This window comes from Hippocampus bargibanti, linkage group LG01 (genome assembly GCF_051943395.1).
Source record: "Hippocampus bargibanti isolate YZ-2025 linkage group LG01, ASM5194339v1, whole genome shotgun sequence".
In the NCBI taxonomy this organism is placed as follows: Eukaryota; Metazoa; Chordata; class Actinopteri; order Syngnathiformes; family Syngnathidae; genus Hippocampus; species Hippocampus bargibanti.
The window spans coordinates 24,747,449-24,762,695 of record NC_142734.1 but is presented as its reverse complement, the minus strand read 5'-3'; the positions used below and the strand labels follow the sequence as shown (position 1 = coordinate 24,762,695).

Below are 15,247 nucleotides of genomic sequence, written 5' to 3'. Positions count from 1 at the left end.
CGAGGTCCCCAGGCCAAACAAGTACAGCAAAATACATTGACGTGATGGAAGGACCGCTACAATGCGTCTTTTTTTTCGGTCAGGGGGGTTCCTTTCGTGACGTCACGTACGGACTCGTCACCAACTCAAAATCAAGACTTCCTGAATATTCAGCACGAGTCTTAAAACGTAAAATATAGCTATATGTGGTGGAATCTTATTAAAATACGCTCAGTAGAAGTCATTCGAAGCCATTTTACAAATTATGGACACGACTTCCGGAGACGTCGGTTGTCCTTTAATAATAATACTAATAATACATTTCATTCTTAGCGCCTTTCAAAACTGTCAAGGTCACTTTACAGTCACAGGATCAGTTTTTCTGTGCGCGAGCAGTGGCAGCCACACGCGGCAGCGTTCACTCAACCCGGAAGTAACTCAAATAGATAGAAAGCTATCTATAATATAGCTAATAGCTAGCCAGCCAGATAGCTAGCCAGATATATAGCTAATAGCTAACTAGATAGCTAACATATAGCCAGCCAGACAGATAATAGATAGCAAATAGATAGGTAGCTATGTCCCTAGTTAGATAGAAAATAGCTAGCTAGGTAGCTCGGCAGCTAGATAGCCAGCTAGCTAGATAGATAGCTGGATAGCCATATAATAATAATAATAATAATAATAATAATAATAATAATAATAATAATAATAATAATAATAATAATAATAATAATAATAATAATAATAGAATGTGCCCCTCTAACCAGAAAAAAAACCACACACATAAAACACCAGGACACAAATAACAATACCCAAAGTAGTACAGGATGGGAAAACAGAGAAAATGGAGGCACACACAAAAAACAATTTTTGTCATCTCAAAGCCTTCAAATCCGACAGGTTTAGCGTCGATTTCAAATTTATGGGTATGGTAATTTATTGGAGAATTGGAAATATGACGGAGAGCACCATTCCCGAATTTGTTTGGCTTCGGTTTTTCATAATTAGGTGCTGATAAAGCGCTGGCCATGGCCTCTGGCCGTGTTTTTTCCTTTCCACAAGGGGCAGGATTTCGCTTTTTCCCATGTGAGCGCTTTGTTCCAGCTTCAGCTCTTGTTACAGCGCTAAAAAAAAACGATCTGTCTGTAATTGTATTGTATTTTGCACAGTTGCCCTCATTTCAAGGTCAGATAACTCCAGACTCTTAACTTTTTTTCTGAAGGTCCAGTGCGCCTTATATATGGGGAAAAAATTGAAAACATATCATTCATAGGGGGGTGCGCCTTATATAGTGAGACCTTGGCTTACGAACTTAATTGGTTCCCAGACAGAGTGTGTAAGGCGAAAAGTGTGTATCCCAAAATTTGTTTCCTATAGGAAACTATTAAAATGAGAATAATCCGTTCCCAGGTCTCCATAAAATATAATTTTCAGCTAAATAAGCATTAAAACTACACACAACATACCTTATTCTATGTATAATAAATGTGCTATTGTATTGTAATGAAATAAATACACTGCACTGTATAATAAAGTCACTTTATTTACATTTGTGATGGTAGTTCATGGCTCTTAATTGACACCTGTTGCTTTCTGACTTGGAAGATCTTACGAAACTGAGGCATCACATTATCATTCATCATGTTGATGATTCTCATAGCCTTTTCTGGATGGAACTGTTCAATAAAAGCCTGCACATAAACTCCTGGATGGCCTGCTTCTGCTCGTCCTCTTGAAGGCAAATCAAATCCTCTGTGTTGAAGACCTCATTATGGTCAGCAACAAACTCCTTGATGTCATCTGCATCCACTTCGAGTCTCGTCGGTGCTGGCAGAGATTTTATTAGAACAAAAGGCGCAAGTCCGATGATTCCACGGACGCGGAATAAAACGCGATAAAAGAAGGCGGGCGGGGCGATCCGTCCAGCACATTCGCGATCCCGGAAAGCACCAAACTTATGCCATCGCTGCTAACGATCACCTCGGCAAAGCAAATTCTTGAACTTGCCAGCACAAGACACAGCGAGGCGTCGTAATCATGTCACTAGTGAGGTGACAGAGACTCTTTGAAATGTCCCAGTATCGGTGATGAGGGGATCAACACGCACACCACGCACATTCGCGATCCCAGAAAGCACCAAACTTACGCAATCGCGGCTAACAATCACCTCCTCCAAAGCAAACTGTAGGACTTGCCAGCACAAGCGTCGTAATCATGTCACTGGTAAGGTGACAGTGACTCGTTGAAATGACATGAAATTGAAGTGTCTTCTTCGGCTGGCGAAGGTCGCTAGTGGCTGCCCCGCCCCAGCTGTCAACTCGCACGTGACAATTTCGGTGTCATTAGTCACGTGAAAACATTGACTAAATAACGCCTTTGTGTAAAGCTTTTAGGTGAAGGATGGTAGCAATGGAGAACGGTACCAGGCTCTTTATTTGTAGAATGGTCGTAGTAAGCTACTCTCAGGGAAGTGACACACAGCGTGAGAGATGTGTCAGGATGAGATTCACATATACAGCCGCAGTGTGCACATATGATGCCAGAAATGCACACCTCGTTCGTGTTTCTCAATGATCTCCTTCTTCTCCTCGACGGTGATTATTAGGGAATCCTAATCGTAAAATTATCGGCAAAAAGCTCCTCGGAGGTGATCGACATGTGAATTCAGAGAAAGGGGGTGTGGAAAGGTGCGCCGGCTGGAGCGCTGTTCGGTTGTGTGCTTCCGCCGAAGATCCGAAGATCACTCCGCCAGATCCGTAGATCACTCCGCCAGCCATGGTGGGTGTGTATCGCGAAAAGTAGTGCGTATTTCAAGGTTTAATTTTCAGAAATTTGACGTTCGTAAACCGGAAAGTTCGTAAGGTAAGGTGTTCGTAAGCTGAGATCTCACTGTACTCCTGTGCGCCTTATACACCAGAAAATAGAGTCGTTTAATGGCCATTTTTTGTCACGATTAACTCATTCAGTGCCATCACCAAATTTATTCAAGAATTGAAAATATGACGTTAGAGCGCCAGTCTTGATTTAGTTTGGGTTTTGTTTTTTTTTCTTGCCAATAAAGCACTGGCCATGGCCTCTGGCAATGTTTTCCCTTCCACAAGGGGCCATGATTTCCCTTTGTTTCCATATTAGCGCTTTGTTCTAGCTTCAGCCTTTGTTAAAGTGCTTTATCAACCAATATGTATGTATTGCATTGTATTGTATTGTATTTTGTACCTCTGCCCCCATTTGTAGCTCAGATAACTCCAGACCCATATCATTTCGGAATTAACTCTTTTTTTTCCGATGAAAGAAGAGAGTCTAAGGTTTCTTATGCTGCATTGAATGTTTATGTCGTCCTAAAAGTCAATATTCTGTGGGTCCTGGAATTTGAGGGACAATGACAAAAACCCTGGCACTGAAGTGGATACATTTGCCTTTTGTACAGCCGCCCCCAATTCAAGCTCCTATAACTCCAGACCCATATAATTTAGGAATTAACTCTTTTGTTTCTGGTGAAAGAAGAGCGTCTAAGATTTCTTACGCTGCATTGAATGTTTAGGTAGTCCTAAAACTCAATAATCTGTGGGTCCCGCGATTTGAGTGAGAATGACAAAAACCCTGGCACTGGAGTGGACACATTTTGGCACATCGTCTGGCAGTGAAGGAGTGAAGGAATTCGATTACATTACATTAGATTAGATTACATTAGATTACATTAGATATTTTGCATTATTATTATTATTATTATTATTATTATTATTATTATTATTATTATTATTATTATTATTATTATCTACTTGTTTTGTATTAGCTATCTAAAGAACTTGCTGGCTGGCTGGCTATCTATTTGCTGTCTATTAGCTATCTGAGTAATTAGCTGGCTATCTATCTAGCTAGCTAACTATTTACTGTCTTTTAGCTATCTGACTAACTAGCTGGCTAGCTAGCTAGCTATTTACTGTCTATGAGCTGTCTGACTAATTAGCTGGTTATCTAGCTATCTAGCTATTTTTTCTCTATTAGCTATCTAACTAACTAGCTGGCTGGCTAGCTATCTATTTGCTGTTTATTAGCTATCTGACTAATTAGCTGGCTACCTAAATAGCTATCTATTTGCTGTCTATTAGCTATCTAACTAACTAGCTGGCTGGCTAGCTATCGATTTGCTGTCTATTAGCTATCTTGAGTAATTAGCTGGCTATCTGTCTAGCTAGCTAACTATTTACTGTCTTTTAGCTATCTGACTAACTAGCTGGCTAGCTAGCTAGCTATTTACTGTCTATGAGCTGTCTGACTAATTAGCTGGTTATCTAGCTATCTAGCTATTTTTTCTCTATTAGCTATCTAACTAACTAGCTGGCTGGCTAGCTATCTATTTGCTGTTTATTAGCTTTCTGACTAATTAGCTGGCTATCTAGCTAGCTATCTATTTGCTGTCTATTAGCTATCTAACTATCTAGCTGGCTATCTAGCTCGCAATCTATTTGCTGTCTATTAGCTATCTAACTATCTGGCTAACTGGCTATCTATTTGCTGTCCATTAGCTAGCTGACTAATTAGCTGGTTATCTAGCTAGCTAGCTATTTGCTCTCTATTAGCTATCTGACTAACTAGCTGGCTAGCTAGCTAGCTAGCTATCTATTTTCTGTCTATGAGCTGTCGAACTAATTAGCTGGTTATTTAGCTAGCTATCTATTTTTCTCTATTAGCTATCTAACTAACTAGCTGGCTGGCTAGCTATCTATTTGCTGTCTATTAGCTATCTGACTAATTAGCTGGCTACCTAGATAGCTATCTATTTTCTGTCTATTAGCTATCTAACTAACTAGCTGGCTGGCTAGCTATCTATTTGCTGTCTATTAGCTTTCTGACTAATTAGCTGGCTATCTAGCTAGCTATCTATTTGCTGTCTATTAGCTATCTAACTAACTAGCTGGCTAGCAAGCTAGCTATTTGCTGTCTATTAGCTATCTAACTATCTAGCTGGCTCTCTAGATATCTATCTATTTGCTGTCTATTAGCTATCTAACTAACTAGCTGGCTCGCTAGCTATCTATTTGCTGTCTATTAGCGATCTGACTTATAAGCTGGCGATCTAGCTAGCTATCTATTTGCTGTCTATTAGCTATCTAACTAACTAGCTGGCTCGCTGGCTATCTATTTGCTGTCTATTAGCTATCTGACTAATTAGCTGGTAATCTAGCTAGCCAGCTATTTGCTCTCTATTAGCTATCTAACTAACTAGCTGGCTGGCTAGCTATCTATTTGCTTTCTATTAGCTATCTGACTAATTAGCTGGTTATCTAGCTAGCTAGCTATTCACTATCTGTGTAGCTATCTACCTAGATAGCTAGATACTGTATTAACTACCTATTAGCTAGCTAGCTTCCAGGATGAGTGAACGCTGGCGCGTGAGGCTGCCGCTCCTAACCCACAGAAAAAAAAATATCTTGACTGTAAAGTGACGTTGAGAGTTTTGAAAGGCACTTTGAAATTATTATTATTATTATTATTATTATTATTATTATTATTATTATTATTATTATTATTATAATACTTGTCCAATGAAGGTGATTCTGATTCTGATTCTGTGAATACGCTGAAAAATGGAGGTCATGCCTAGGAAAATGTCTGCGTGTATCTTTTCTTATCGGCAGTTTGCTTTTGGAGTTTGAGAGTTCGGGGGGGGGGGGCACTGGCGGGTTTGGTCTCAAAGTCCAACAAAATCCTGAGTAGGCCGGTTGCTTGTTTGTGACACACATGCCAAAGTGGTGAGGGGGAAAAATACTCACTGCGAGGGGCAACGGGACTCAGCATTATGTGGAGCTATTCTTCGTGAAGACAAGAGGAATGCGCTTGTCGGAATGCCGGCGGCCGTTAGCTGTTGACTCGGAGTCCATCGCCGTCGTGTGCTCGCGCGGGTGATCGCGGAAGTCCTGCCAGAGAAGGAACAGAGTCGCATAGCTGTCAAGCTGCGAGAGAGACACTTCACCTTATCAAACGACTCCATTTTTCCTTATTTACTCAGTAAAAAAAAAACAAAGGTGTCATATTTCATTTCTGCAATTTGATGAAATTTCACCTGTAAACATGAATACTTTGAACAAGTTACAACATATTTCGAGCAATCAACAAGTATGTTCTTTGTTGTAGAGCAGGGGTCGGGAACCTTGTTGACGAAGAGAGCGAATAGATAGCCAGATAGCCAGATAGCCAACAGCTAGACAGCGAGACAGCTTACAGCCAGCCAGCTAGACAGCTAATAGCTAGCCAGTTAGCTAATTGATTGCTAATAAATAGCTACAGATACTCCGTTACAGATACCCAGATAGCCAACAGCTAGCCAGCTAGACAGCTTACAGCCAGAAAGCTAGACAGCTAATAGATAGCCAGTTAGCTAATGGATAGCTAATAAAAAGCTAACAGAGACCTAGATAGCAAACAGATAGCCAGCTAGACAGCTTACAGCCAGCCAGCTATACCGCTAAAAGCTATCCAGCTAGCCAATGGATAGCTAATAAATAGCTAATAGATAGCCAGATAGCCAACAGCTAGCCAGCTATACAGTTTACAGCCAGCTAGACAGCTAATAGCTGGCCAGCTAGCTAATAGATAACTACTAAATAGCTAAAAGATAGTCAGATAGCCAACAGCTAGCCAGCTATACAGCTTACAACCAGCCAGCTAGACAGCTAATAGCTAGCCAGCCAGCCAGCTAATGGGTAGTTAATAAATAGCTAATAGAGAGGCAGATAGCCAACAGCTAGCCAGCTAGACAGCTTAAAGCCAGCCAGCTAGACAGCTAATAGCTAGCCAGCTAGCTATAGATAACTAATAAATAGCTAATAGAGAGCCAGATAGCCAACAGCCAGACAGCTAACAGCCAGTCATGCTGCGGCTGCTCACCCACAGAAAAACTTTATCCTGTGACTGTTAAGTGACCTTGAAAGTTTTGAAAGGTCCTTGGATATCAAATGAATTATTATTACTATAATTATATTTTTATTTTTATACTTTTTTTAATCGTGGTCAATCGCAACACTTTTAACGAGCTGGTTTCTAAGGGGATTTATGTATTTCTTACGATGTGTCATGTTTATAAAAAAATCTGAATGATGTGACGGCAAAAAAACGGTAAAATGTTTCATTGAACTGATTTCAAATTCCACTTGAGCGGAACTTGTCTTCTGGGAACTTTTGTTTCTGCTGGAGACTTTTGGCACAGACTTCTTTTCTCGGTGGTCCACTTCGCTTTTTACGAGTAGCCATATTTGTTATCATGAACATTACTGCTAATAACGGATTTGAAAATATCTCAAAATGATATTGAACAATTTTTGCGTTTGTCGTACAAACTTTCTTGTGTGCCGTACACATCTGAAAAGATGTGCAACAATCGTACAGAATACGGTGAAATACGGGCGCTTGATACCATTAGCAAAGCCGTACGACGATGAACAGCTAAACGGTTTGCCGCATGACTGATTGACAGAGCAACGCACACCGGCGTCCTGTCGCCAGAGCAAAAGACAAAGCGCTAGCTGACGCACACAAGGGGGCTCATTCTCGTCAAACGAGCTGCGTACGCCATGAAAAGAAGTCTTTCTAAATCTGCCCCACAAAAAGATACTCCTGCATACCACCGCTTGCTGCGCTGGGACAAGAAAAGAATGCATTCTTTGCACATCAATCAAGTCGGCCGCGGGTGCAAAGCACAACGCGCATTCACATTTTCACATTGTGTTCAGAAATGAGTATGAATGATATCAATGAGTAAAAATCTGTGCTTTTGTCATTTTACTCCCGCTCTATGAATTTTACCGAGATTAACTGCCAGATGATGTGCAAAATTGTGTCCACTCCAGTGCCAGGGTTTTTGTCATTGTCACTCAATTTCCAGGACCCACAGAATATTGACTTCTCGGATGACATAAACATTCAATGCAGCGTAAGAAACCTTAGATTCTCTTCTTTCGTCAGTAAAAAAGAGTTAATTCCTAAATGATATGGTTCTGGAGTTATCTGATCTTGAAATGAGGGTGGCCGTCCAAAATACAATACTTACATTATTGGTTGATATCGCGCTTTAACAACAGCTGAAGTTGGAACAAAGCGGCAACATGGTCAAAAGGGAAATGCTGCCCCATTGTGGAAGGGAAAAAATTGCCAGAGGCCATGGCCAGCGCTTTATTGGCACCCAAGCAAGAAAAACATAAAACGAACAAATTTGGAAATGGCGTCAGATTTTCAATTCTTGAATAAATTTGGGGATGGCAGTGAATTAGTTAATACCGACCAAATAATGGCCACTAACCTACCATATTTTCCGACCTGGGAAGGGATTATTCTCATTTTAATGGTTTCCTATGGGAAATTAATGTATGGAAGACACTGTTTTCGCCTTACACAAACGTTGTGGAAACCAATTAAATTTGTAAACTGAGGAATCACTGTACTGTATTTGCATGTGACCAAACTAGGATAAATAATCCGGTACATGGCGTACAAACCAGACATGCGTCTGTGTTCATTCCCTTATATGTCATTGACATGAAAGTGAAATGACGCAATGAATCCTAATCAGAATCCAAAAGCCTTTTACTAGGCCCACAATTAGATTAGATTAGATTAGATTAGATTAGATTTAGAATCAACTTTCAAATTCTTCTTTATACATTTTGCGCTATCCAGAACCTTGGCTCCCCATACCGTTCTGAACTTCTTCACATTTCTATTCCCTCTCGTTTCCTCAGATCCTCTTCCTCCCTCCACCTCTGTGTGCCCCCCCCCCCCCCCTGCCCGTTTCAGCATGATGGGGGACAGAGCTTTCAGCTGCTTTGCCCCCAAACTCTGGAACTCACTTCCTCCCAATATCAGCATAAAATAAAAACAAATACTGGACCAGAATAAGACCACCAGGATCAAAACCAGTCCAGTATATCAAACACAGATTGACTTCTTTGCCCCATTATCAGACTTCCAAATATTTATATATTAGCTACATAGCTATCTAGCTTGCTGGCTAGCTTTTAGCTATCGATTGGCTAGCTGGTGTCTTCGGTTAAAGCCACGTGATTGGTCAAGAACGCAGCAGTGGAGGGGGGGGGGGGGGGGGGTAAACATTAAAAAGACAGGCAGACAGAGAGAGTGAGAAAACACACACAAAAGGGAGATGACAGAGCTTCAAACAAAAAAAAAACAAAAGTGTGACAGTGTGAGAATAGTGAGAAAATGGATTTTAAACATTTAAAATATATGGGATATTTTAACTGTTTTCTATCCATTTTCTCACTATTCTCACACTCTCGCACTTTTGTTCAGGCTCCACAAATAACCCGCACAAGTCATCTGTACACTTGATACAAAAAGCTATCAACCCAGCTAAACAGATCACAATTGATGAAGAACTAGATACAATTATCACACCTCCAAGGGATTATTCCTCAAGATGGTGAAAGAAGCCTATGTTCCTCATCAAGTGTTTAATGCTGAGGAAACCGGACACTCCATTCCATCAATTCGTTAATCATAATACTATAGTACATTTATTATACATATAATAAGGTATATTTTGTGTAGTTTTAAGGCTTAGAAAATTAGAAAGTAGAAAATTATGTTTTATGGGGACCTGGGAATGGATTATTCCCATATTTCCTATGGGAAATTAATTTTCGGGATACACACTTTTCGCCTTATACACTCTGTCTGGGAACCAATAAAGTTCGTAAGCCAAGGTCTCACTGTGTTTTGAAAGGCGCTTATAAATGAAATGTATTACACCCGCATAATACACCCGCAAAATAAATGCAACTCAATATATGAAATCCCATGCAAGTCATGCAATAAATCATACATCAGGGAGACAGGAAGGAGTTTCAATACAACAAAAAAAGAGCACAAGAAGGAGTGCGAGAAGGAGACAGCAACAATACAAACAAGAGCAATAAAAGAACAAGCACAACAGGAGCACCATAAATCAGCCATCGCGGACCACTGCAAAAGAGAAAATCACATCATGGACTGGGAGAAGCCCAGAGTCATCCACACCGAAGAAAACAAACATCAGCGCTGGATCAGGGAGGCACTTCAAATCCGGAAGCGAGAAAAAAGGACCATCAACAAGGATGAGGAGAGCTTACATGCTCTCTACTACCTGGAGCAGTATCCTGGAGGGACGAGCGGACAGCAGGGGGCGTGGCTTGCCTGTCAGATGTGACAGAGAGGTCACGCCCTCATAGCAACACTAGCTGAAAATGGCGCGTCACAACAACATCCGTGACACTCTGACGTAGGCGGAAGTATACGCCGAAACATGTCAGGTATTTGAAGACCTACAAAACACTGTCTGTAAGGAAAGTTTTAAATTAGATATCAAGTAGACAGTATGAACTTAATACAACGTATTATGAGTAATATTAGTAATCGTAACATCGATTATCTTCCCACCTTCAAATCCCATCTCAAAAGCTAGTTATTTAAAATAGCATTTTCTGTGTAGCTCTATCTTTTGTTTCTATTCATAATTGTATTTTATTTATTGTATTCTATTTATAATTGTGTTTTATTCATTATTATTTATTTCCTTCCTTCATTGGCCTCTTTCCTTCTTCCTTGTTACCTTTCCTTGTTTTCTTTCCTGTGTTGCGTTGTCTTTACCTGTTCGTGGCTGCGTGCGGTCCATCCCGTCTGAAAGCAGCGCTTGGTTAATCCCGACAACAGATCGGAGCAGGACACGGCCGATGTGTGGGTGTGCGCGCCGTGCCGCGCCGCTTTTATTCCACATATGGGGCGCAACTCCACACAACTCCTCTCTCGCGCTCCCTCGCTTGCTCTACTACCCTACCGCTCTCAGTTTCTCTCTCCAGGGTTGGCCAGTGACAAGAGAGCGCACACTTCCCACCCCCATTGGTCTCTCTCTCTCTCTCTCTCTCTCTCTCTCTCTCTCTCTCTCTCTCTCTCTCTCTCTCTCTCTCTCTCTCTCTCTCTCTCTCTCTCTCTCTCTCTCTCTCTCTCTCGCTCTTTTGCTCTCTCTCTTGCTCTCTTTATTTTATTTTATTTTATTTTATTTATTTTATTTATTGTGTTCTACATATTTGTAATTGTATTTTATTTATTATAGTATCTCTGCTTGTCTGTGACTGGAAAGTGTCCTGGAGAGCTTTGAAAGGCGCTTAAAATATAGTGTATGATTATTATTATACTATATATACTCTCTGTCTCTCTCTCTCATTAACTTTCTCTCTCTCTCCTTTCCCTCTCTGTCTCTCTCTCTCTCCATCTTTCTCTCTCTCTCACTGTCTCTCTCACTCTGTCTCTCTCTCATTCACTCGCTCGCACTCTCTCTGTTTTTCTCCCTCACTCTCTCTCTCTCCTCTCTCTCTCTCTCTCTCTCTCTCTCTCTCTCTCTCTCTCTCTCACTGTCTCTCTCACTCTGTCTCTCTCATTCACTCACTCGCACTCCCTCTCTTTTTTCTCCCTCTCTATCTCTCTCTCATTCTCTCTCTGTCTCTTGCTTCCTCTCTCTTTCACTTGCTCTTTTACCGTACTTTTCTTTCTCTCTCCAGTGTTCGCCAGTAACAAGGGAATGAACATTCCCCTCCCCCATGGTTTTCTCTCTCTCTCTCTCTCTCTCTCTCTCTCTCTCTCTCTCTCTCTCTCTCTCTCTCTCTCTCTCTCTCTCTCTCTCTCTCTCTCTCTCTCTCTCTCTCTCTCTCTCTGGTCAATGTACCCTATACTTTGTTTCTCTGGACAACAAGATGAGCATCGGTTGTGGAGGCAAATGGTCAGCATGTGTTAGAAACAAAACAATCCACATCCGTTCCACATGATGCACAATAATAATAATAATAATAATAATAATTGGATTGGATTTGCCTTTATTAGTCTAGGTCAGGGATGGGCAAACTACGGCCCGCGGGCCACATACGGCCCGTTAGGCTTTTCAATCCGGCCCGCCGAACTTGCCCAAATTATAGTACAAACAGTGTCTAAAACTCATGACAAAAAGCTAGCGAACAACAGGGCAGATAACTGAAAAGTTGCCTGGCCCATTTTTCCCAACTTGAAGCAAAATGAGACCAATCCCATTAAGAAACATTGTCACAAAGTTTAAAGTTTTTTTTTTAAATCAAGAATGCACCAACTACAAATGCTACCTTGCTTAATTTACGGCAAATGCGCATGGCTGTAAATTTTGCTACAGTAGTCGATTGTCATTGTGGTGCACAATGCAACGTTTGCATTGATTCCTACGAGCCACTAAGCCCCTTTCATAAGTCTCACGTACACTTTACAGTCACGGTTTAATGTAAATTTACGTTTTGTAGCGTCACATATGTTGTTAGCTTCTTTTGAATCTTTCTTCTAGTTTGAGGTTCTGTGCATCTATTTTGGAAAATGACATGCAATTGCACGACTTTGTAACGCTTGCGAAAGTCCGGAAGAAAGAAGCAGGCTTCTGATTGGCTGCCGAGCCGAGTATGCAAATTTCAACTGCAGGTAGTCTATGTTTGTGTGCTCGGCGACGGTACACGTGTTTTGTTAGCGCGTGAAGGCGAGAGCGTCAGTGAGGAGTTTGTTGAGCGCGCGGTCAGGACAAACCATCTATGATTTGGCGGAATTTAACACAAGTAGGTATTATTGAGCTTGAATATTTCGTTGTGTAATAATATGTTTTGAATGTTGAAAGTGATTCCATTTTTCAATAAATGTTGATTTCTTTGCCCCTTCGATGGAAACTTAAAAACAGACGCAATCTTGATAAATCACAGTGCATATGTTATTTTAATCTATTTCCATTTCCTCCTCCAAGTATCTGCGAAATAGTTTGTAAATGCCATATCTTGCATATTCCTTGAGACAAATTTATTAACTGATCAGGGATATTTTTCACATTTGAAAGACAGTTAATAAATTGGGTTGTAGTGTTTTTACTGTGCTATGAGGTTTGTACATACTACATTTAAAGGACAACCGGCACCATTTTTTGTTTTTGTTTCCCACTGACATCAGAAAAACGTTTTATAGCATCTAAAATACCCAAATCAGGCAGGCTGATATTTTTAGTTAAATGAAAAACACCAATAAAAATGACTTCAAAATGAATCCGGAAATGGCCAGTTTCAGAAGGTTGCTCGAGAATCAAAACAATGGCTTCAGATTCGGAGAAGATGTTTTCTTGTTCTTGTTCTTCTGAAGAGGAAAGCATAAATGTTTGCAATTGATTCTAGGAGTCCTCCCATATCAATTCGAGCCGTCAATGACAGCAATGTAGCACCCAGAAAAAGCAGAAGATTGCGCCCAAGCTCCGTTGGAAATGGGCTGATTTGTCAGCTGGGAATTTGTGTCAGCGAATATCAAATAGTTGTCTTGGTGCAACACACAACGATTCACCATGGCGTTATGTATGTGTTTTCCTTCTAATTTCGCCATCAACACGGATTAACACGAAGTTTTCAGACTAAACAAAGTACCCAAAATGCATTGTATGTCGCTTTCTCGGTCAGGGCGGTCCAAACGTGACGTCACATGGGGATCGTCATCAACTCGAAAACAAGACTTCATATATTCAGCGCAAGTCTTAAAACGTAAACTATAGCTATATGCTGTGGAATCTTTGTAAAATACGCTCAGTCGAAGTCATTTGAAGTGATTTTATAAATTATGGACATAACTTGTTCGGAGTATTTCCGGCCCAAACACTCCCTCCAAATGCTCCTGGCCCGGCCCCTCTGTCAAATTTTAGAACCCAATGCGGCCCGCGAGTCAAAAAGTTTGCCCACCCCTGGTCTAGGTAGTGGAGAAATTTACATTTCACAGTAGCACAATTATGAAAGGAATGAAAGTAGAAAAACAAAATACAGGAGCTGCTGGAAAGGCAGCCACTCTAGCGGTCAAAAGAAGTCAAAAGAACAAAAAAAACCTCAATAACAAATAACATGACAACACAAAGACACAGAGAGTCATTCATTCTTACGTACTTTCTGTACGCTCTTTGTTACACAAAGCAGTTCCAGATGAAAGACGAGAGGATCAAAGCAAATAATAATACATTTTATTTACAAGCACCTTTCAATGTAGCCACAAGGGGGCACAAGCCAGTGTCTAATTGTGCCGGTCCCAAGCTACAGCGTGTAAATACAGAGGGTTGTGTCAGAAAGGGCATCCGACGTAAAAAAAATTGCCAAAATAAATATGTGAATCAAACCTATGAATCCCATACCGGATCGGTCAAGGCCGCCATTGGTACTGTTGACCTTCAGGGTGCCAGTGGAAAATGGATTACTGTTGGTTGAAGAAGGAGAGGAGGGAGGTGTGCCCGGAGGAAAAGAGAGAAATGGAACGCCAAGAGTATAGAACTAAGAGTAGGAACTTTGAATGTAGGAACAATGACAGGTAAAGGTAGAGAGCTGGTTGACATGATGCAGAGAAGGAAGGTAGACATATTGTGTGTCCAGGAGACCAGGTGGAAAGGGAGCAAGGCTAGAAGCTTAGGGTCAGGGTTTAAGTTGTTCTATCATGGTGAAGACAGAAAGAGAAATGGAGTTGGGGTCATCTCAAAAGAGGAGTTTATTAGGAATGTCTTAGAAGTAAAAAGAGTATCAGATAGAATGATGAGTCTGAAGCTAGAAATTGAAGGCATGATGTTCAATGTTGTTTGTGCGTATGCCCCACAAGTAGGATGTGAGCTGGCGGAGAAGGAGACATTTTGGCCGCCACAAAAATGGACAAAATCCGACTTCAACGGACAGTTAGGACGGCGGAAAAAATCATTGGCACCGTCCTACCCACTCTCGAGGACTTGCACACTGCAAGAATCCAAACTAGGGCGCGGAAAATCCTACTGGACCCTCCGCACCCTGCCCACCACCTTTTCCAGCTACTCCCCTCAGGCAGGCGCTACCGATCCATGCGCACCAAATCCAGCAGACATTTAAACAGCTTCTTCCCCCAAGCCATTAACTCTTTGAACTCTTTGAACTCTTTCAACAGTAGCCAAAATGGAACTGTATAGTGCCACTTAGCAGTTTTTTTTGACGACGATACTAGTGCAGCGTGTTCTACCGGAAACAAATTCCTTGTGTGTTCTACATACTTGGCAATAAAGATGATTCTGATTCTGATTCTGATTCTGATTCTGATTCTGATTCTGATTCTGATTATTATTATTATTATTATTATTATTATTATTATTATTATTATTATTATTATTATTATTATTACAATCCAAATAAAACTTTACACCAGCAATGGCGATTTAGTGAAGGGTGTTGCTGTTTTATAG

The 15,247-nt window shown here is 40.9% G+C and overlaps 1 protein-coding gene across 1 annotated transcript in view; it reads right to left on the bottom strand.

The window, feature by feature from the left end:
- LOC148903550 (fidgetin-like protein 2) overlaps positions 1 to 10,803 on the bottom strand; it is a 40,170-nt gene extending 29,367 nt beyond the window's left edge. Inside the window, 2 exon segments of the mRNA XM_089004933.1 lie at positions 5,757 to 5,900; positions 10,621 to 10,803. Coding sequence (XP_088861059.1) covers positions 5,757 to 5,781 — 25 coding nt within the window. The 5' untranslated portion in view covers positions 5,782 to 5,900; positions 10,621 to 10,803.
- Positions 10,804 to 15,247: the final 4,444 nt, after the last annotated feature.